The 24,085-nt window shown below is 43.2% G+C and overlaps 1 protein-coding gene across 2 annotated transcripts in view; it reads left to right on the forward strand.

Annotated features, from left to right (window-relative positions):
• Positions 1–5,436: 5,436 nt before the first annotated feature.
• The window catches only part of PCSK5 (proprotein convertase subtilisin/kexin type 5), a 429,617-nt gene continuing 410,968 nt past the window's right edge, over positions 5,437–24,085 (forward strand). The window contains exon 1 of one of the 2 annotated variants that reach the window (XM_060237482.1): positions 5,437–6,255. In XM_060237482.1, the coding sequence (XP_060093465.1) occupies positions 6,055–6,255 (201 nt within the window). In that variant the 5' untranslated portion in view covers positions 5,437–6,054. The remainder of the gene's footprint in view (positions 6,256–24,085) is intronic. The other variant, XM_060237481.1, reaches the window with a different exon arrangement.

A 24,085-nucleotide genomic window follows, 5' to 3' on the forward strand; every position in this document is an offset into this window, starting at 1 on the left:
TGCAAATGAGTTTGGCCGCTGTTAGATTTCACAGACAATTAGCACTTTCTACTCTGCACCATGCAAAGTAAATTTTGGGAATGTGATTGTTTGTTCCTGCTGGAGTTTACAGAATACCAGCTCTCTCACCCTCTTTCCTGACTTCTCCCATGCATAAAGGTTGCAAATGAGGATTGTCTGCTTTTCTAGATTGCAGAAATTCTACCTCCTTTCTTGCTGCTGATTTGCTCATTATACTTTCTGGAACCAGAAAGTGAATGTGAAACTTTCCCAGATTTGGAAAGTTTCTACTTGTTAGCATTCAGAGTTTACTTGAGTTGAAGTTTGCATCTTGGTGTAATTTTTGGTGCAATTGCAAAACAGATGTTGCTGCAGTTTATGTTGAAAAAAGCTGATATTAAATCTCTTACTTTGACAAATAGTTTTGCAGTTGAGACTTGTGTAGTTGTAGAGTGGAACATTTCATTAAGCCTTGCATTAATGCAACACAACTTATTCATTTTAAAACTTGTGGTTATATTTGAATGGTGGTCAGAGAAATTGACACTCTGACTGATTTCCCACTCATCTTACGCCGCTCCCAAGGTCCTCTTCTTAGCAAGGCTTCCCTCCGATTTCACACTATCTGCCCTGGGGCTGCAGCTAGCTTTGGCTTTTTCGTGCTGCAAACAGAAACCTTTAAAACCCAGTTTCTGTTTGCAGCGCAAAAAAGCAGACACTAGCTGCAGACAAAGAGTGTGAATCAGAGGGAAGCCCCGCTGAGGAGTTTGAGAGCCGTGTAAGACGAGTGGGAAATCAGTCTCTGTGTCTGGGACATTGCGGTTGGCTGAAATCAACAGAAGCAACCACCTGGTAACCAGAGGACTGTAAGAAGCTTGACGCTCTGCAGAAAACCTTGTGAGGAGCAAGCTACAGGCTGAAACTCTTCAGAGAAATTTGTGTAATTGCCTCAGTGCTTCTACTGTCCTGACTTGAACTGTATTGCTGAGAGAGAAACTACAAGCAACTTTGAGAAGCTGCTACCTATAGCAAGTATTGGCTAGGATTTTTGTTTCTGTCTTTCTTGTTGTCTGTATACCTCTATTTTTTTTTATTCTGTCTTGTAAATAAACTACATCCTTCTTATATTTTAATTGGAAGGAGTTCTGGTCCTCATTACCAGTCTAATTGGGTGAAATTGCACTAAGTAGCAGAGAAAAAGAAAACCTCTATTTTTGTTAATTGGAATTTTCCTCTAAATTAGAAATTTAGGACCCCTCCCAGAAACATGATGTTTTGACACCTCCCACCCTCTTTTCTTTTCTGTTCTTCCTTTATGCTTCCACCGCCCCCTTATTTTTATTCACCACCCCCAAATTGCACCCAAGGCTACTACCACCCCCCTGGATCATTCCAGTGCCCCCCAGGGGGCAATATCGCCTACTTTGGGAAACACTGTACTACACAAACCCTGCAACTCAGGATGCCCTACTGTCTCAGGTGTAGGCATTATCACCATGGGTGTACCTGGATATATACTCTGTTCTAGGACCCCTATGCCATCAATTCTGCTAGTTATGTTAATGACATCACAGAGTTTCTGAGGAAAATACAATCTTTGAACAACCTTCCAGAGAAGGTTTTAGCCACCATGGATGTGGAATCTCTGTATGACAACATCCCACACAAAGCTGAATTACAAGTCATAAGGAATATGATTTCTGACAAAAACCCAGCTGACTTTGCCACCAAATTGTGCCATTTTGTTCCTTCAGATAATTTGTTCCTTCAGATCATTGGTACAGCCATTGGCATCCACATGGCCCCACAGGACGCTAGCATCTTTTTCAGGGCCAGTGCATGGAAGTAGGCAACCTAGGCAATTACTTAGGGCACCAGCTCCCAACAGGGGCACAGGGCGGGCGCCCCCTCCCCATTCGCACCATCCCTGAGCCTCCGATTGGATGCTGAGGGGTCAGAGGAACTCAGTGCCCAGAAACAACAGGCTTTCAGGCGTCAGTGTTCTCTGAGGATCCAGGCAGTGATAAGTCATCTTGCACGGAGTCCAATGCACCAAATACTCCTTCCAAACAGAGCCGGTGAAAAATCAAATTGCAGCAAGAATTTGTCTGTAAAGTGTTTTGAAGCAATGGCCTTTTGTGAAAATTGTATAATGGTTCTTTGAAGCTTGTAGAAGCCTCATGTGAAACAGGGCATCATGTACAGCACTGTCACGGTTCTTTGTGCCTTGCTGTAACTTGATTTTACTCCGGCTCCATTTGGAAGGAGTATTTGGAGCGTTGGACTCTGTGCAAGATGATCCACGATTCTGGAGTGAGCGGCATTAACTTCAAATTGAGAGACTTGGGGTATGGCCATGGTCAGTGTTCTGATATTTAGAATATGTATTATCTCTGTATTATGCAGTAAGCATTCCTTGATTTTGTATAAAATTTGTGATAAATGTTTTTCCTATTGATAGAGGCTAGTTTTTCACGGATGCCTTTGTGCTGATCACCTGGAAATTGGCAACCTACAACTCAAACAGTTCAATGTATCATCAGTGACTTACAACCCCTACTGGAAAATGAAAGTTCTCTTTCGCAAGTACTGGGGGAGGGGCAGTTTGTTGAGCACAGATAGCCCCCCAATCTCAACTCCTTACAACATCTAATGTGAACATGGGCACTGGTACCAGAGCTTGCAATAAACCCAGATGCCAACTTGGTTGCCACATACACCCAGACAACACAATCACCGGACCTAACAACATCAACTACGCCATTTCAGGCTTACTCACATGTTTATCTTCTAACATTGTATATACCTTTATATGCCAGCAGTGCTCTTCAGTTCTCTACATAGGTAAACAGGTCAAATCCTATGCCAAAGGATAAATGGATACAAATCTGACATCAAGAGAAACCTGTAGGAGAACACTTCAACCTTCCAGGACATTCAATGGATGATTTCAAAATAGCTGTTTTGTTGCAAAGAAACTTCAGGAACAGACTAGAAAGGAAAATTGCTGACATTACAGCACTCAAAACAATGGCATCCCCAGGAGTCAACAGAGATATTGGTTTCTTATCTCACTATATATGCCAACCTCATTTAACCCTTGCATCTACATTCTCACCAATCCCCCAGAAGGGACACACATACTCTTTATTTCGTATTTGGAATAATAGATTAGAATACTAGGTTGTAATGAATAAGTAGAATGTAATGCAATTTGGAATGGTAGGTGGAAATGTAGTTCTCTGGTCTGGGGACAGGGGAGATAACTCTACACAACCAATCACCCCACTTCAAAGAAGATGCTGTAAGGTCACCTCCATGCTTGAGAGGAGATGGATGGAATGTAATGGCAGGGTCCCAGTTAATTACTCTCAGCATTCCACAATTAAGGGCACATCTGCCCATCAATCTCCAATGATGACATAATTATTTCCTTCACTATGTCCCCCCCTTCCCCGAATTAAACCAAACAAATGATAACCATATAAACGAAATGTTTTATTCCTGTTTGGTCCTTGAATCTGTTAGACATCTTAATTATGCTGTATGTTAATTTATTGCTCTTCCACTACCTATATGTATGGACTGGTAACTTCAGTTTCATTGTATCTGAAGAAGTCTGTGTGAACATGACATCTTATACCTTGAATAGAACTTTGTTGGTCTTAAAGGTGCCACTGGCTGGTCTCAAACTTTGTGCAGCTGCTTCAGACCAACACCGCTACCCGCCTGAATTACTTTTGTATGTTCAGTTGGCATTCATTGCTATTAGTGCCTTTCAAACTTCAGCTAATGTGCCAGACTTCAACTAATGTTCCCTTCCCAAAGAACAGGGATCTTGTCATTGTTATTCATGCCTTGATAAAATCTCCCATTTTGGGTCACAATAACATGGGACTGCTTTTGATGACCATGTAAAAATATGAGTTGGCTTTTAAAATTCAGTAAAACATGACAAGGGTTAGTCATAATGAGCAGAATATACCAGTTCTTGGGACACTTCATTGACTTCCACTAAATTTCCAAGAACAGTTCAGCATTTGGGTACTTAACTTAAAACAAAAGACTCTGGGCTCAAGGTAAATGCTAAATAGTCTTTTGTTTTGTATGTGTACAGACCTCTTAGTATGCTTATGTCATTGGCGAGTTCACCTCCCGTACCTTAAACATTTTAGTGTGGTCTGATAGCTTTATGGAATAGGACTTGGAGGAGAGGGTGGCACCATGTATGGGACTATACTGTTTTAGATTTTAGAAGGTAAGGCTAAGTAATGATTGATGTAGTGGCTTGTAAATAAAATGTTTTGCTGATTTTACCTACTTATTTTGATGTTTGCTGTTTTACTGTGGGATATAACCTTTCATATATATATATATATATATATATATATATATATATCAGATTGTAACTTGCAAGATCTAAGGAACCTGGTAGGTAATAAATTAGAATAAAGGGAAAAGACACCCTTCCTGCTAATCCTAAAATAAAGGATTTTAGTATATAGTATATGTAATTGATATATAGTATATAATTGATATATTTTTGAAAGTCCAAGCAATTTGGAACATTGCTATCTGTTCTGCCCTCTCAATACCTCTTTGTTGATATCAACTTGCATTGTTTTTGCAATGCAATAGGATTTGCATTTACAGGGAGCTAGCAAACACTTTTCAGATCCTAGTAGTGATGACAAACATGTTAAATACCATGTAATTTTATTTTTACCACAATAGACAAACATGACTACCTGTTTAGTTTGATTTGTTATTGTTTGCTAACATTCCAAGGCATATACATTCTGATTAGCAATGAGGAGTGGCCATTGCTTGTTATTGCAATGTTTTGTTGAGCTCTTTTGTACTGAACACAAACTTTAGTCGGCAAAACCCACACCAAGACGGTGTGACATATTGCATACCAGGCTTCCTCCCTGATCTCCACCAGCAGCATCTTTTTATGTTCTTCTCCCTCTTTTTTTAACATATAGCCAGCCAGAGGAAGACTTCTGTGAAACCTGGACGCTAGCTTGCTACTGTTATGACTTTCAGTTAGCCCCGATATGCTATCATTAGTCCTGATGTGTGGATTTGTGTTTGTTTTGTAATGGAGAGACTGCCGACACGGCTATTCACGTTTTAAACGTCTGCTCTCTGCTGTAGGTTGTTGTTTTGTTTTTTTAAAAAAAGATCCGTTGGAAAAAGTGACTGTGCGTAAATCAAAGCGGCTTTCCCGCTGTGTGATCGTCTTTCTAACAGTCGGAATGAGGAAGCGCTAGGACCGGGCGTGCTCCGGGAGACCCTTGGCATTGGGCGGGAGGGGAGTTGAGAGTCTCTTCCATGCAGAGACGGCTATTGCTGCTGCCATTTCCACTCACACACTCCGCACTCCCCGCTTACAGAAGGCGGGGGGGGGGAGCGTGAGCGGGAGGGAGGGAGGGAGGGAGGGAGGTTACAGAGCATGACTGAACGGAGGCGCTCGGCTGCCAACACTCACACACTGCCTGCTGCTTCTGCCGCCGTTGCTGTTCCTGCTCTGGGCAAGTGAGGAGAGCAACCAGAGGAGGAAAAGAGGAGGGGGAAGAAAAAGAGGAGGGCAACTCGGACTCGCAAAGCGAAAGGAAAGGAAAGGAAAGGAAAGCAAGCCAGAGACGCGACCCCCCCCCCCCCCCCGCCCGCCGCTGCGGTCCTCGCTCTCTTCTCCCGGAGGCTCTCATGGCGCAAGGCAAAAGGCTGAGGAAAGTGTGAGGGGGGGAGAAAGGTTCTTAAGTTTCTGCGCTTGGAAGGGAATTGGGAAGCGTGGCGAGGCGTTCATCTTTTAAGCCCCCTCAGGAGGCTCAGTGCACGATTCCAGGCTCTTTCGGGTTTCCTTCTTGAGGTAACTTTCGAAAGACTTGTGGCTGCCGCCGCCGCTGCTGCTGGAGGTGCGTGGAGGTGAGCAGCGCGTCTGGAAGGAAGCGAAGGCAGGAAGGAAACTGCGAGGAGAAGTTTTCAAGAAGACCAAATCTCGGGGGATTGTGGTTGTTGGCGTGGTTGTGGAAAAAAGCCGAGAAGAAGATGGGCTGGAAAGGCGGCTGCTGCTGCTGGGGAGTCCGAAGCGGAGGGGATCTGCTGTGGCTGCTCACCCTCTGGCTGGGCTTTCTGCTGCCCGCCTGCAGGACTCGCGTGTACACCAACCACTGGGCGGTGCGGATAAGTGGCGGGCTCCAAGAAGCCAACAGGATAGCTAGCAAGTACGGCTACATCAATATAGGACAGGTAACCGTCCGGCTGCAGGCCACGCGCTTTCGACCCCTTCGCCGGGCGGGCGGGCGGGCAAGGCAGCTGCGGGGGGGGGGGGGGGGCGGGAGGGCTGTGGCGGGAGGAGGCGGACGCCCCTCCACTCCCCCGCCCGGCGCGCCGCTTCCAGTCACAAAGGTCGCTGAACCCGGGAGGGAGCGCGCGCTGCGGAGGCGACGCAAAGGGCAGGTAAAGGTCTGCCCCTCGTTGCCTCTCTCGCCACGGCTCCCCTGGGAAAGCTCCCGAGGGGGTTTTGGGGGAGTCTGGCTGGAAGCTGGGGCGGGGGAAGGAAGGCGCATTTAAAAGCATGCCCACACTGGCTGGAGCAAAGGAACAGGTTCTGTTGTTGGGAGAGTTTGGATGGTTAAGAAGCTCTTGGGAGGAAAAGAAGCTTGCAGAAGCTGGGGGCAGTTTGCCTGAGCTTTAAGGGGGGAGTGTTGGAGTGTGCCCGCTGGAAAGGAAGGATTCGGTAAAGAGGTGACTTGTAAAAGATGAAAGGAGCCAAGGCTCTGCAGAGCCCAGGGCAAGATACAAAAAGGGGGAGTCAGCATTTCAGAAGATGATTATGCATTTACTACTCAAACTTTCTCCAAGGAGAAATACCTTGCTGGATTCAAGCCTACCTGGAAGACAGACTACTTCAGTTGGATGCAGTCCCCTAATCCCTGTTCCAGAAAGTCACCTTCACTCAGCACAGGCTCAGAAGCACTGTGCACTGGGTTCTTGCTTCACATTATTCCACAACTGAACACTAGCACTGTAAACAGGTTATGAGCCATGAGTTTTTCATCGTCTGAATCCTATTTCCTCCAGCTCTATCTTTCACTCCTTTCTTGCAGTCTTTGCCCTAATGGTGCTTACCAAAGAAATGTCAATAAGGTTGCTTAAGTGGGATCTAAAGGAACAGATTTCAGCTTGGCTTCAAGTCCAGAAAATAAGGAATGATAGTGTCTGTGAAAATAGTCAATCCTGTTTTTGTGGTCCATTGTTGATCATAAAAGATGATCCTCACATACAGAGCTGGAAAAGAACTGAGAGCATACAGGGGATAAAGGCACATTACGCGTTCAGCCAGGTGGATTTCCCAGCTGCCCTTGGAATTCTACCCCTCTGGCTGGGCCTGGGGCTCCCTCTCTTGAGTCAGAAAGCAGGAATTTGATGCATCTGCTGTGATGTTTGCTTTGCTTCTCTCTGGGCTTGCACTTAGTTGGCTTTAGGATTGTGGTACTTGATTACAGGGGACACAAAGTTTGTGTGTGCAGGCATAATTAAAAGTCAATGCGTTGTCAGTTTACAATCTGAACCTTCTTCACCTCCCAGACTCTTCCTTGCTCTTTGTGCAGTGAACTTTGAGCTCAACAAATGGAAATCAAATCTTCAACAAGCAGATGGTGTGTGTCCTCCTGCATACAGGGTCCAAGATTTTGCCTGGGCTTCTGCCAGTGTAACAGAAAAGGAGGAGGCAGGATTTAATTTGTGCCAAAGTTCATCTAGGCTGAGCCCCGGAATTTTTCTGTGCTAAGCTGGGGCTCAGAAATATGCGAAGGAATAATAACTAGGAATCTCTATGAACATGAACAAGACAGCCTTTCTCGTATCATAGGGTTGTGTGATCCTTCCCCTCCTCCACTTATCTGAGATTAGGCAATAAGACCTCTGAATCCTAGAATGAGGCTTTCCAAACATATTAGAGTTCCAGTCCTTTTCTATATATAAAGTTCTGGGAGTGACTATGTCACCCTTGCCCTCACTATCTAAAGGGTTAAACTGAAGAAGGGGGAAAGTTTCAGAGGTTACTCTGTATGTCACTGTGTTGTATGCTGTCTACTGGTGTTTTTTGCCTGATAGAAATGGAGGTAGAGCCATAGTTTTACAGCTGAAATATTCTGGGTCTGTCAAAGATCTTTTGAGTATCATGACATTTCTTTGCCCAGGATTTAGTTTTAGGAGTATTCTTTTAAAAAGTCTCTTAAATTCAATTTGACTTTTGTTTACTATCAATTTGACATGTTTACATTTTATAGAATTGATTTATTTAATGTATGTAGGCAATATATTTGACAAATGTAAAAACTTGGTTTAATTTAAATAGATTTATTGCGCTTGATCTGTATCAAACTAGTTAGGAAACACCTGGAATCTACAGAATCCTCAGATGTTTATTTAATGAACACCTGAATTCACTGGATCCAAAGCCTATCAGTGAGAAAATACTCGGAGCTGGGTAGGTCTAAGCACTCCCTAAGGAAATACCTCTGGATCTAACTTAGAAAACATTCTGCTGCTGCATAATTGCACACAAGAGGGGGAAACAATCACAGGATTCTGATTTCTGACCTATTCTCTGTGATAGCACCATCACACATTCAATGGCACTTAGCCCTCTGAGGTGTGAAGCATGTTACCTAATGCAAAGAACAGCATGGTTGAAACAACACACAATTGCCTTTTGCATTTATTTTTTATGGCTCCAGCACAGGATGGTGTTCTCTTCTGCTCAGCACATTTTATTACACTAATTAAAACATTTAAGGTTGCAAGCTTTAACCTATACAATACAGTCCTTTATTTGATGCAGTAGGGATCTGCAAAATAAGCTGCACTGTCATACAGTTTCCTCTCAGTTCCTCAGATCAAAGGACAGTAACACTTGTCCAGTTGTTATTTGTGCCATAAAATCAGTTCACACATATTGTATGATTGCAGTGAATGTTTCAAAAACGGCTTATAATAGTCCCTAGTATGAAGAGCTTCCTTCATCTTTTATGGAACTATGGTGCTAGTGGATGAGGTACTGTAAAACTCATAGAAGTTTGATTCTGCCACTGAAGCTGTATACACTGTTAAAACACCGTCAAGAAAGAATGATTTTTGGCCACTTTTTAGTAGTAGTTCTTGGTCAAATTGCTTGATCAAACAACTGAAGTAGCTAGTGCCAGTGGACACAAAAGTGCAGCTACTCAATTTGACCATAAAGGTTTCAGGAGCCTTGTTGGTCTGTAGAGGTAGATAGGGCTTTTTGATATAAAAAGTCCAACAGGAACTTATTTGCATATTAGGTCACACCCCCTGATGCCTAGCCAGTTGGAACTGCATTCCTGTTAAAAAAAAAAAAGCCCTGGAAGTAGAACAAAATTTGAGTCCAATAGTACCTTAAAAACCAACAAAATGTTCCAAGATATAAACTTTCATGAGTCCAAACTCACTTTATCAGTGGTATCTTTGATACATGAAAGTATATCTTCTGAAAAATATTGTTAGGATTTAAGGTACTTCTGGTCTTGACGATAAATATCGCTGGGCCCTAATAACTTCAGTAAAAAAACTTGCTTGACTATGTGGGTATATACAATAGCATGTATTACTCAATCTAACTTCTGTTTTCACATTTGAAGCATGGTTGTTTGAGCAAAAGTTTTTTAAAAACCTTTTCTTTATATGAAGAAACTGAATTAAAGTTTTGCAGAGGTATAATTTCTTCACATTTGGCAGCTATACAAATATTACTGAAGTTATTATTGTATATTCTAAGTACACAAAGTACTTGTACAACAATGAATAAATGTCACAGAATGCCTGTATATGACAACAAAGAAATGCACATCCCACCTGTGGTTTTTATTAAAGTACTGGTTAAAGCTGAGAATTTAAATATTAGATAATGGGAAAAGAGATAAACATAAAGGATAATGTGAATAAATAGAATAAATATTAAGATAGTGTGCAAATGCTGTACATATTTATTCCATTTTGTATATAGTATTGGGATATTGTGAGCAATGCTACAGTTTAATATACGCTTTATTGCGTTTCAGACATGAAACACAAAAGGCAGTTCATGGTCATACAAGAAAATGTTTATATGTTTACTTACCGTACTTTGGATATCAAGACTTTTTGTTGATAATTGTTTTTTCCCTACCATAGAGAGGGCCCTAATGTTTGTTTAGTTCAATTAATACCTTTCAAAAATGAGAAATACAAGATGAATAAAGTGATATACTTTAATGGAACCAGCAGTCATAGGAATATGCATACAAGTGTTAATAGTAGTAATTATAGTGAATAAAACTGGTTAATGTACCTTGCTGATTTTCTCACTTGAAAGAAATGATATGATTTTTACTTTATAGACATATATCTAGTGAAAAGTTACAGTTTATTTCCATTGCAATGACCTAAGAACCCAAAGTTCACTTGTTCTTTGTATTCCATAACACAGTAAATACTAACTTTTAAAGGCTGTGTTTTCTTTTAGGATAAAGAGTAAGAGGTCATAAGGGGAGTGGTGGTACTGACAGGAATGCGCTCCCATGGGTAACAGGCTATTTTTCATAATCCTTTTTCTACATGAGTTCCTACAAGATACGAAATGTTATATAATTCACCCATTTGATAAATATTGTGACATCATACTAAACATACCACATGCTGTATCTAGCATTTTGAATTCTTTGTTTCTTATCAGAAATGTTGATATTGTCTATTGTATAGAAGTTTCTGCAGATATCATATATGGGAAAAGTCTTACAGCAGTTTTTCTCTTGACAAGCTACATTTCAGTTCTGCTTCATTAAGGTTATTGTTCAATTTGAAAGTTTACTTAACCTTATCCAAACAAAGGAGGCCCATTATCACTATAACATTTTTGAGTTTCTTATTCTCTAGGATCAATTCATCTTAATAACAGTCTTTATAACAAATACATCTTTATAACAACCTGAATATTATGTGTTCATCTTCCTGGAATTTTCTTTCCAGTAACACATATTGCAATCCCTTCTTTCTCTGTATTCAGAGCAAGACTCTTTTTGTTCCTGATCATTCCAAGCAAAGCATTCCTCAGATGGCGTTTTATCATCATATTCACTCCTGTTTTCCACAGCATTTAGTTCTACAATCTGGAACAATCTTTTCTGTCCCTTTAATCCATATATTTCAGCTTTTTTCCATAAGGAAAAAATGGCCACTGCGACTACTTTATTCTATGTCAAACACTGGGTGCTTTCACACAACAACTGTTTACAAGTGGATTTTGCTGTTTTTACACAATAAAAATCCAGTTGCAAAGTATGTTATTTAGTGTGTGAATGTACTCATTGTTATGCACTATGTGTTCTAAAGTAACAAGATGCAGTATCCAAATTAGTATTAAATATGAAGATGCTTAACCTTTGTATATAAAAAAGATAATAAAGGATATATCTGGATTATAAAGAACATAGATTAAAAAGGAGTAGAATTATGATGTTTTAATTCTGATGTTTGTTTTTTCTTCTGTAAGCCATCTTGAGCCCGCTTGCAGGATAGGGTAGGGTATAAATAAAAAATAATAATTTAATGTACAATTTTCAAAAAGTAAACATTTGAGGAGTTCAGTAATACGAGCCATATCCTCCCCTAAAAAAAATGGCTAATAGGGATATGAACAAGGAGCAGAATGCTCTTTTGCAGATATTAAGAGTATTCCAGCACTATTAGTATAATGTAAAAGAGTCATTTTTATGTTCATTGTAACTGTGCCCTGTGAATAATGTGTACAATAGAGCCTTGCTACCTTGCCATTTGCAGGGGGTTCCGTTCCTGGAATCTTCACAAAAGGTGAAGTCTACAAATACTGGGAGGAGATGTGTCAGCTGCCTCCAGGTGCTGATTATGAGGTCAAAACACCCTGGGAAAGCGCTTCAATCCTTTATGGAGAGAGGCCCAGTTGGGCAAGTTGCATGTGGTGTCTGACTGGGCTACAGCATTGCTTACCAAGTTACACAGCAGTGTCCTGACCTGGATATCCCAGGCAAGTCTGATCTTGTGAGATCTCGGAAGCTAAGAAGAGTCAACTCTAGCAAGTACTTGGGTGCGAGACCTCCTTGTAATACTAGAGCTGGGAGGGCAGGAGTAGGCTTTATTTTGCTACCTCTCTGAATATTCTCCATTTTCCCAGAAGGGGTCAGTCACCAGAGGCTGCCATGACTTCCAGGTGTACACACACACAATATAAAAACACAAAAAAGTCACACAGCAGTAACCACTTCACCTGCCCAACCTGGGCAAGTTGAATGGCAATCCTGCAGCTGAGCATAGCATGCAAAATGCCTGGCTGGGTAGGTGAGGTGGATGCTATCGCACAAGATGCCAGACAGCAGATGAAGTGAGCATTGTGCAGCTCACCCAGCATGCACACTCCCTCCTCCCTGCATGTCTAGATACAGTTTTGACAAGCCAGTGATCATAGGGAGGCAGGCTAGTGTTCTTATGTCTGTTCATAACTAGCTGTATTTCAGTGTTGGGAAAACCTATAGTAAGGAAAAACTAAAATATCATGTTTAGATAATTACATTGGCTTCAAAAATTGTGCATGAGGTAGAATGGACAACGATCTTTTTATTCCTCTCCCCAAATACTAGAATTCAGGGACACCCGGTGAAGCTGATGGGCAGTAGATTCAGGACAGAGAAAAGGAAATAATTCTTTATTTAATGATTAGAATGTGCAATTCACTGCCAGAACATGTAGTGATGCCTGCAGGCATAGATGGATTTAAAAGAGGATTAGAAAGATTAATGGAAGATAGGTTTATTAAGGGCCACTAGCCATGATGATGAATAGGAACCTCCACACTGATAGACAGTAAATCCCAGAATATCAGTGTGTGGCAGATTACCTAGCAATGACAGGGCAGGACATGTCCTTGGGTCCAGCAGCAGGCCCATAGCCAGTAATATTTGGATAGGAGGGCCAGAGCGCTGGGGCAGGGGAGTGGTGAGCGAGGAACTTCAGCTGAAGCCCTTTCTGTCCTGAGGAGCTGCAGTCGTGGTGCTACCCTCCAAGCAATGCTCTTTCTGATGGTCCAGGCAGATGGTACATTCTGGCTGGCTGTCCACCATCCCTGCCCCATGCCTCACCACCCCTGCCCAAAAGGTCAGCCTATGTTGGAGTGTTTGCGGTACTGGATTGCCTTGCTACAGGGCAAGACAGCGAGCCCTTAGTCTAACCATCTTGGTTGGATCACATGATTTGTCTCATGACTCTTCAGTACACGTGCACTGTGGAGAGGCCTGCCTGCCTGATCCACCTGCTCCTCATCTGCCCACATGGTTCACTCACCTCCCTGTCCTTTAACAAAGAAATTGAGCCACACAAACTGGCCTTTTAAGTGGGAGCGGTGAGGTGTAGGGCAGGGGTGGTGGAGAATGAGGCAAGTGAGCATGTCTGGCATTGCCATATGAGCTGGCCTTTTGGAAGTTGGTGGTGGGGCGGACAGTGGCCCTGAAATGTCCCATTGTAGTTATGGGCCTGTCCAGCAGCAAGTCTTACTTAGATGGAGCAGAGTGGGATCAGGGACAGGAAAATGCAGTCAGGATAGCCTCTGCAACAGGACAGCCTTTGCAGTCTGCCCCAGAGAAGCTTAAAAGATGTGGAGGCCGTAAGCAAGCTTGGATGGGAGAACAATGACTCTCTAGGCCTGGGTGGGTTAAGGAAGGGCATAGCAGTGGATAGCAAGGAACAGAATAGCAAGGAAGAGGAGTCTGGTGCTTAGCTCAAGGGCCAGTTGTGAAGCTGTGTGTGTGTGTAAAGTCCTGTCAAGTTGCAGCTGACCTGCAGGTGGCCTCATAGTGTTTTCAAAACAAGTGATTAAGCAGAGTGTGCATGCAATTGAAAGCTCACAGCCTGAATAAAACTTTGTTGGTCTTAAAGGTGCTATTGGACTGTACTATACCATTCCACATCCCAGTGTACAGCTGGGAATATATAAAAAGGAGGAAGGGGAAATGGAAGGATTCTGGCTGGAGAAGAAGAGGGATGAAGGAGGCAGGTTGTGGTGTCATGGCTTTTCTGTGTAATGTACTGTAACCTTGAAGTAGTTTAAGTGGATCGGTGAATAAAGTAACCTGCATAAGAAAACAGGGACTGGGCTATTGATTTCAAGACCTCATGGGCTATAGGTATGGTGTTCACCTGCCCTCAAAGAGTGCTACACAGTACCAGGTGACATCATCAAGAGAAGTCCTCTAAGTCTTTTTTGCTGGCCCTACAGAGTAACTGGTTGGTTACTTTGTGAGTCAGGATGCTGGATAGGCCACTAGTCTGATCCAGCAGAGCCCTTCTTATGTTCTCAATACAATTAATGCCTCAGAAGAAAACACTGATAGAAGAATATGGTAGATATTGACAGATAAATTGTAAATTGATATAAACAGTTAGAAGTGCAGCACTAACAAGCGCTAGCTATATATTCTGCACATCCTGTTGTTATTTTGGATTGTGATAATATAGTTAAGTAAGTTTTAAAGAATCTTCCATTTTATTGTGTCTTTGGCTGTTGTATGTGATTATGTCAGTCTGAGGTTTCTTATTTGCATCCCTTAAAGACAAGGTAATTGTACTGAAGTCTGGAGAAGCTGTTCACTGTGTAACATGCACAGGAGAGAATGCCCCTCCCCCCCAAAAAAGGAGAGATTTGGAGGGATATAGTATGTTAATGTATTAAAAAGAGACACTGACTGCCAGATGTCTTATTTAAAAGAGACTTCTCAATGACATGCAATAACCTTGTACTTTTTACAGTCAGTGGTAGTTTTGAAATACGCATTTTAATATGATGAAGTTTCAGTTCAAGGGCCCAAAGGAAAAAGAACTACAGATAAGAAAGAATGAAGAAATTCTTCAGAACAGATGACTAATTAGAATGATTTTTTTTGAAGAAATTCTTAAGGGTTTTTTTTTTTTTTGCATGGTGTGGTGTAGTAAAATGCATAGTGTAGAGTTAACTGAAACCTGATTATGGGTTGGAGGAAAACTCCATCCTCCCTGGACTGTTCTCTTTTTCTTAGTTTCATTTTCTGTGTTGGTTACAATAAAGCAGTTGTGTTACATTCAGCAATTCATGTGAGTACAACAAATATATAATTCTCCTTTTGTCTTGGCAAATCTGAGCTCCCTCATTGGTTGGGACTGGATGAGACTGTGGTGCATCAGTGTTTGGCACATCAAACCATCAATTAACTGCTCTCACATTGCATTGACTGACTCCGCTCTCCACCATCCACTGGTGGCCCCAGGACAGACAGAGGATTGGCCCTCTGGGGAGAATGCTAGGCAGTGGCTGCTACTTGGCAACTAATGTTGCTTGTCTCAGTAAAAAGCAACTAAGCTTGTTTCTCACAGTAGAAGTCAGTGGGGAAAGCCCTTTCAAGTCCTATTTTAGCCTTTGAGGAAGAACTCATTGGTTGACTCCACTCCTCTTTCCTACCTAAGTGGCTGTTGCTAGCTAGCCAAGCTGATTCTGTCAGTAGAAGGCAACCAGCCTTGGTTCTGACAGTTGCTATGTCTCCCTACTCTCCCATTGCTAAGCTACCTGCTTTTGTTTTTTGGAGATCTGGAAGGTGCGAGGGAAATCGGTGGGAGCCACAGATCAAAATGCACCCATATAGCAACTGGTGGGGATTTGAATGCTTGAGCTGGGGAAAGCAGAAGCCTGGAGGCAGAGCAACTGCTAGTGGTCGAGAGAAAGAGATTGAGTTTCTAGATGCTCTCAATGACTGTGCTATGGAGCAGATGGTCTCAGAACCTACCAGGGGTGGGGCGATCCTGGATTTGGTCCTAAGTAATGCCCAAGACTTGGTGAGAGATGTAAAAGTGATCGCACCTCTTGAGAGCAGTGACCATAACATTATTGATTTCACCATTTGTATAAATAGAGAGTTGCCCCAAAAGACCAGCACAAAGGGGTAAATTCTCTGAGATGAGGAGGCATGTGAAGAGGAATCTGAAAGGAAAGGTAAATACAGTCAAAACCCTTGGGGAAGCTTGGAGGCTATTTAAAACTACCATCTTAGAAGCTCAGATAAAATATATACCACAAGTCAGGAAAGGCACAAACAGCTTTAAGAAAAGGCCTGCATTGTTAACAAAGTAATGGAAGCTGTAAAAGGTAAGAAGGACTTCTTTAAGTGGTGGAAAGCTAGTCCAAGTGAGATTAATAAAAGGAAACACAGTCAAATGCAAGACTGTGATCCGGCAGGCAAAAAGGGACTTTGAGCATATTGCAAAAAACATAAAAATTATAACAATAAAAATAACCAACAATAAAAATTTCTTCAAATATATTAGAAGCAGGAAACCAGCCAGGGAGGCAGTGGGGCCCTTGGACGACCAAGGGGTCAAAGGATTACTGAAGGAGAATAGGGAAATGGCTGAGAAGCTGAATGCATTTTTTGCCTCCATCTTCACTGTGGAAGACGAGAAGTGTTTGCCTGCTCCAGAACCACTAATTTTGGAAGGGGTGTTGAAAGGCCTGAGTCAGATGGAGGTGACAAGAGAGGAGGTCCTACAACTGATAGATGAATTAAAAACTAATAAGTCACCAGGTCCGGATGGCATACATCCAAGAGCTCTGAAAGAACTCAAAGTTGAACTTGTGGATCTTCTGACAAAAATATGTAATCTTTCATTGAAATCTGCCTCCGTTTCTGAGGACTGGAAGGTAGCAAATGTCACCCCCATCTTTAAAAAGGGTTCCAGAGGAGATCCGGGAAATTAGAGGCCAGTCAGTCTGACTTCAATACCAGGAAAGTTGGTAGAAACCATTATCAAGGACAGAATGAGTAGGCACATTGATGAACACGGGTTATTGAGGAAGACTCAGCATGGGTTCTGTAAGGGAAGATCTTGCCTCACTAACCTGTTACAGTTCTTTGAGGGGGTGAACAAACATGTGGACAAAGGAGACCCAAAAGATGCTGTTTACCTTGACTTCCAGAAAGCTTTTGATAAAGTTCCTCATCAAAGGCTCCTTAGAAAGCTCGAGAGTCATGGAGTAAAAGAACAGGTCTTCTTGTGGATCAAAAACTGGCTAATTAATAGGAAGCAGAGAGTGAGTATAAATGGGCAGTCTTCGCAGTGGAGGATGGTAAGCAGTGGGGTGCCGCAGGGCTCAGTACTGGGTCCCATGCTCTTTAACTTGTTCATAAATGATTTGGAGTTGGGAGTGAGCAGTGAAGTGGCCAAGTTTGCAGATGACACTAAATTGTTCAGGGTGGTGAGAACCAGAGAGGATTGTGAGGCATTCCAAAGGGATCTGTTGAGGCTGGGTGAGTGGGCGTCAATGTGGCAGATGAGGTTCAATGTGGCCAAGTGCAAAGTAATGCACATTGGGGCCAAGAATCCCAGCTACAAATACAAGTTGATGGGGTGTGAACCGGCAGAGACTGACCAAGAGAGAGATCTTGGGGTTGTGGTAGATAATTCACTGAAAATGTCAAGACAGTGTGCGGTTGCAATAAAAAACGCCAACGCCATGCTGGGAATTATTAGGAAGGGAATTGAAAACAAATCAGCCAGTATCATAATGCCCCTGTATAAATCAATGGCGCGGTCTCATTTGGAACACAGTGAACAATTCTGGTCACTGCACCTCAAAAAGAATATTATAGCATTGGAAAAAGTCCAGAAAAGGGCAATTAGAATGATTAAAGGGCTGGAACACTTTCCCTGTGAAGAAAGGTTAAAACGCTTGGGGCACTTTAGCTTGGAGAGACGTTGACTATGGGGTGACATAGAGGTTTACAAGATTATGCATGGGATGTAGAAAGAGAAAGAAGTACTTTTCTCCCTTTCTCACAATACAAGAACTCGTGGGCATTCAATGAAATTGCTGAGCAGTCGGGTTAAAATGGATAAAAGGAAGTACTTCTTCACCCAAAGGGTGATTAACATGTGGAATTCACTGCCACAAGCGGTGGTGGCAGCTACAAGCATAGCCAGCTTCAAGAGGAGGTTAGATAAAAATATGGAACAGAGGTCCATCAGTGGCTATTAGCCACAGTGTGTGTGTGTGTGTGTATTTGGCCACTGTGTGACACAGAGTGTTGGACTGGATGGGCCATTGGCCTGATCCAACATGGCTTCTCTTATGTTCTTATGAGGAATTGATCAAAGTTCCCTGTCAAATTTATAACTAAATGTGGCATTGCTATAGAATTAATTCAGAGTGCATATAGGTAGTATCCTAATTCTGATTTGCTATGTGGCACTTTAATGTCATCACATACACAGTGTGATCCCTAATTGGTTAGATTAATAGTTTCAGGTACAAGAAGAGACCGAATTGGGGGAAATGTTGCATATCACAAAACATTAAAAAATGAAATGGTTACTTTCTATAATTTAACATTGGCTAATATAAATGCACATGGATGAAATATTAACAATTAGCCATTTTAAGTATTTACTTGTCAGGCTAACTTTTATCTTGGAACTAGGAATAAGGCCTGTTGTGAGGAAAAATACAACAGGCTCTAGAAAGAGGCTCTGGGCAAGTGCACCCCACCCTTGCTGTCTTCTCACCCTCCCAAGTGAAGGCATTCACTCCCCCTGCCCTTGGTGTATCCCCCCCTCTACCACCCTCAACCACCTCTTCCTCTTGAAGAGCAGTTGTAATTTTGAGTAATCCCAACCCTCACCTGGAGATTGGCAATGTTGTTTCCACACAGGGGAATGACTGGTTTGGAGGCTGGAGTCTATGGCATTGCACCTGTCTGAGGTCCCACCTCTCTTCAAACCCACCCTCTCAAGGCTCCATCCCTCAAATCTCCAGGAATTTCCTAACCTGGAATTGGCAACTCTATCTCCTTCCCAGCCAGCCATCAACTGATCTTTTTCTGGCCTCCAGACTCCAGCTTTCTGTCTCCTCCCCCCTCCTGCAGCCTCTACCAATGAAAAGGACAGTCTTTCTCTACAGTGTGAGCCAAAGCAGCTTACATCATTCTCCTCTCCCCCTTTTGATATGCACAACAACCCTGTCAGCTAGGTTAGGCTGAAAATCTGAAATTGGTCCAAAATCACCCAGTCAGCTTCCACAGCAAGAACCTAGGTCTGGCAGACCCTGCTCTGAAGTGCTAACTGCCATGTCGCACTGGCTGTCTTGGGGGGCTGCTGCTGAACAGGAGTAAGCAACCAGGCCTAGTTAAGTCATGTCTGTCAGATGGCATCAAGTCACCGAGAGGGTGCTGCCAGGCCTAGGGTAGCCTACCTCCAGGTGGAGCCTGAAGATCTGGTATCACAACTGAACTCCAGACAACAGATCTCTCTCTCCCTGGAGTCTGTGGCATTATATTCAGCTGAGGACTGTCCTGTCCCCAAACTCTGGCTTCTGTAAACTCCATCACAAAATCTCCAGGAATTTCCCACCAACCTGGATCTGGCAGCCCTGGTCAGGACTGGGCCAATGAGTGTCTGTTTCCCTTCCAGCGGAGGAGGGAGAGGAGCCCTCAGCCACTCAAGAGAAGGCTTTCTCTGGCTCTTTCCCTCCTCCCCCCTCCCTCAGCTAATTGAAGGAAGACTTTCTCTCCTCTGCAAAACAGTCAGCCAATAGGAGAGTAGGGAGAGCCAGAAACTGCCAGAGACAAGGTTGGTTGCCCTTTACCTATATAATTAGCTAGCTTGGCTTGTGAGCAACAGCCACTCAGGCAGGAGAGAGGAGTGAACTTTACCAATGGCATGCAAGTATTCTTGATTTATGGTTTGATGGGCCAAAGGTTGATGGAACTTCTGTACGGGACCCCCATCAGTCCAGCTTTTGCCCAGGTCTTGGGGTGGAGACAGTACTGGTCGCCCAGGTGGATGATGGACCAAGGCGGTTCAGTGATACTGATGTTGTTGGACCTGTCGGCTGCATTTGACACGGTTAACCATCAGTTGCTGATTCACCGCCTTGCCGATGCAGGGATTCAGGGGTTGGCCTTACAGTGGCTCTCCTCTTTTCTCCATGGTCGGGGACAAAGGGTGGCGATCAGGGGACAGTCATCCCAGAGACACCCACTTAATTGTGGTATGCCTCAGGCCCTCTTCCCCAGATTGCCAGGAGGTATGGGTTGGGTTGCCATCAGTATGCTGATGACACCCAGCTCTGTCTACTGATGGACGGTTGGCCTGCCTCTACCTCAGAAAATCTGGATCTGGCATTGAAGACCGTGGCAGGGTGGCTTAAGCTGAGTCGACTGAAGCTGAATCCGACAAAAACAGAGGTCCTTTGCCTGAGCTGCAGTGGCCTGGGAAGGGGAATTCCCCTACCAGCTTTTGATGGTGCGCCACTTGCAATGGCGCCCAAGGTCAGAAGCTTGGGATGCTATTGGAACTTTCATTGACAATGGAGGGCCAGATAGCAGCCACTGCCAAAATCCGCCTTTTTCCATCTTAGGCGCGCAATGCAGTTGGTCCCTTTCCTCGACTGTGGTGACCTGGCAACTGTGATCCACGCTATGGTCACCTCAAGATTGAATTACTGTAATGCCCTCTACATGGGGCTGCCCTTGTCTCAAATCTGGAGACTGCAGCTGGTGCAGAACGCAGCGGCTAGGCTGTTATTGGGGCTTCCCATGCGGGAGCACATACAGCCTGGCCTACAGGAACTGCACTGGCTGCCGATAGTGTACTGGATTCGCTACAAGGTGCTGGTTATTACCTTTAATGCCCTACATGGCTGAAGACCTGTCTACCTTAGGGACCAACTCTTCCCATATGTTCCCCAGAGGGTACTCAGATCAGGGACACGGAACCTGTTATCGATCCCTGGGCCGAGGAAGGCAAGATTGAAGATCACTTGAGAGAGAGCCTTCTCTATAGCGGCCCCCTGTTGGTGGAACCAACTACCTGAAGAAGCAAGAGCCTTGCGGAACCTTGTTCAGTTCCTCAAGGCTTGCAAGACAGCTTTATTTCAACTTGCTTTTGTTAGCCACATATGAGGATACTCAAGAAGACTGAAACTGAACCTACTGGAATGTATTATTAGTACCAAATTGTTTTTAAAATGTTTTAATCGTTATATTGTTTAAGGTTTTAATTAGTTAATGTTTAATATTTGTACATGTTTTTACTGTTGTGAGCCGCCCTGAGCCTGCTTCGGCAGGGAGGATGGGATATAAATCCAATAAAATAAAATAAACTTACCCTCAACCAATGTGAGAACTTCATTTTGCCAAGACGAAAGGGCTTTTATATCTATTGGTTATTGGTCAGTTAGAGTTTTTAAAGACTGCTATAGGCAGGCATGGACAATGCACCAAAGGTAATTTGGGGTGTGTGTGTGTACACCATTGTGTTTGGCTGAAGCCTGATAGGGAAGAAGGAAGAGAGAGAAAGGGATCCCATTATACTTAGCAGTGATCACCTGTGAGTTGCACAATGGAAGGTGGGGATGAATTATGTTCTTGATTTTAAAATATCGCTATGTTTGTCGACGTTCACACCTTCAGGGTTGGGTATGAAAGAGTCCTCCTGTGTCTTGGCTATTAAAAGATACCTTGTAGTAATCAAAAATATAGGCTACAACTAACATAAGGTAATTCTTTGTTTGATAGAAAATTGGACAGTGGTCAAAGAATAGTCAACTGACCCATCATTTGGTGGTCTTGATATGTCAGTTCTTGATGTTCCCTAAGGATTTGTCTGAGATAGGATATTTTTGAAGTTTGTTTTGCCCATGTTGAATGCTGTAAGGCATCATGAGCCAAAATATTGGATTTAGACAGCCTTTGCAACAACAGATTTGATTTGGACAGCTTTTGCAACAGATCTGGGCTTATCTGTTTATAAAATATCTGTGTTAAATATGCTGTAAAACTTTCTCTCTGCTTTTAAACTAACAGATAGGTGCTAAGGCTGGATTTCAGATTCTGGGGTTTAATTAATGTGAATAATTATCTGCATTTATTGAAAATTATCTAGTGTGGTTTATAGTTTATTTTGCAAATTATAAAAGTAGGTTTGTACTGTTGTTGTTTTTTACTAGTGTATGTGTGTGTGAGTCATGGCTGACTTCTGGTGACCCCTACTGGGTTTTGGATGTTCAGAGAGGTGGTTTTTATTGATTGCTTCTGCATCCTTTTCCTTGTATTCCTTGGAGGTCTCCCATCCAAGAACTTGCCAGGGTTGACCCTTTTTAGCTTCTGAGATCTGAGAGCCAGTTTGGTGTAATGGTTAAGTGTGTGGACTCTTTTCTGGGAGAACCGGGTTTGATTCCCCACTCCTCCACTTGCAGCTGCTGGAATGGCCTTGGGTCAGCCATTGCTCTGGCAGAGGTTGTCTTTGAAAGGGCAGCCGCTGTGAGAGCCCTCTCAACCCCACCCACCTCATGGGGTGTCTGTTGTGTGGGGGAGAAAATATAGGAGATTGTAAACTGCTCTGAGTCAGAGAGAAGGCGGGGTATAAATCTGCAATTCTTCTTCTTGATGAGATCGGGCTTGCCTGGGCTAACCAGGTCAGTTGTATTATTCATGAAGAGTTGTCAGAGGACACATCAATGGAATGGATGGAAATAGCTTTTCTGAAATCCCCATGAATGCCTCAGGAATAAGAGAGGCCCTGGGAGAGAAAGCAGGAACAGAAAAATAAACACATTTCAGAAACATAGGGAAGGTCCTTGCCTGGTGGGGCTTGTGTTTGCCAGGTGGTTCCTACCTTGAAAAAGTTGTAATTGGAAGTTAACTTGGTTTCTTTGATTGATAGGTTGCAGAAGAAGGCAATGGCAAACCACTTCTGTTAGTCTCTTGCCTTGAAAACCCTATGTGGTCACATAAGTTGGCTGTGATGACAGCACTTTACACGCACAATTGAGCATGTGGCTCTCAATGAACCACAGAGTGCTATTCTACTAGAGGATGAATTTCTAGTTTGGAAAGAGTAATTTGCAGACAGGTGTAACTCTGAAATTGCGCATCATTTTTTCCAACACAGTTTGATTCCTGCCCCAACACAGTTTGATTCCTGATTCCTGTGCAAATACTAACCTTTTAAAAGATGTGTGATTTTTAAAAAAATCAGTAGCAAAACATGGGATGATATTCCTAAAGAAAGTATGTAGTGTTTTGTAGACATAACAATGTAGTTCTACTCAGTTACGGCAGTCTAAGTCATTGATTTTAACTTGCTTAGACTAAAGTAACTCTGCGTAGGATTGCACTGTGAATAAAGTACAGCTGAATTCCTGATCTTTCCTGTCATCTTGCTTTTGACTCCACCCATTTTTCCAGTCCTTCCTTTTAGAGCTTACGGTGAAATAAAATTTTCTTCCTCCTCCACTGTATCATTATGACTGTTTTGGGAGGTGGGTTAGACTGAGAGACAGTAACTGTCTTTAGCTCTCCCAAAGTGAATCTGGATCTCCCAGATACTAGTCTGATGCTAGTAAGTACCACACCAACTTGTGAAAAGAACACAGAACTTGAAAGCAGCAATGAAAAAACATCAGTATACTGACATATCAGTATTCTGTGAAGAGCAACCAATAAATTTTCTGCAGTGCATTTTTTTAAGAACAGGTAGTTTGTTGATGTTGCCTGTTACTTGTTAACGGATTGAAACTGAGAGCATGTCACAGAATAAGGGTTTGCCATACATGCATTGTCCTTTCTAGGGATCTCTGCCCCCCCCCCCCCACTTTTCTCCTGTCCCTTCAGGTCTGGAAAAGGCAACAGCCTTAACAAACTGCCATCTCTGGCTCTAGGGCTTTACTAGAGAGGGCCCAGAGTACCTTCCCTGCCCCCAGGCAACCCCCTTTTTAGTCATGGCATGCCATGATTCAAAAGACAGTTACTGTCTCTCAATCTTACCCAGGCAATCCCCTTGTTAGTTATGGCTTGCCAATCCCGTTATGGTGGGGGTTCCCTCAGTTTTGCAGACTCCACACCACCAGCCAGCTGGCTGGCAAGGGGAAGCCCCACCCCAACGGCCACAATGTGCCTTTCCACCTTAGAAGGCACAGAAGAAGCTCGGTGTGAGCTGGCAGAGCCATGTGGCTGTTCCAGTGAGCGTA

The sequence above is a fragment of the Heteronotia binoei genome, chromosome 4, assembly GCF_032191835.1.
Source record: "Heteronotia binoei isolate CCM8104 ecotype False Entrance Well chromosome 4, APGP_CSIRO_Hbin_v1, whole genome shotgun sequence".
In the NCBI taxonomy this organism is placed as follows: domain Eukaryota; kingdom Metazoa; phylum Chordata; class Lepidosauria; order Squamata; family Gekkonidae; genus Heteronotia; species Heteronotia binoei.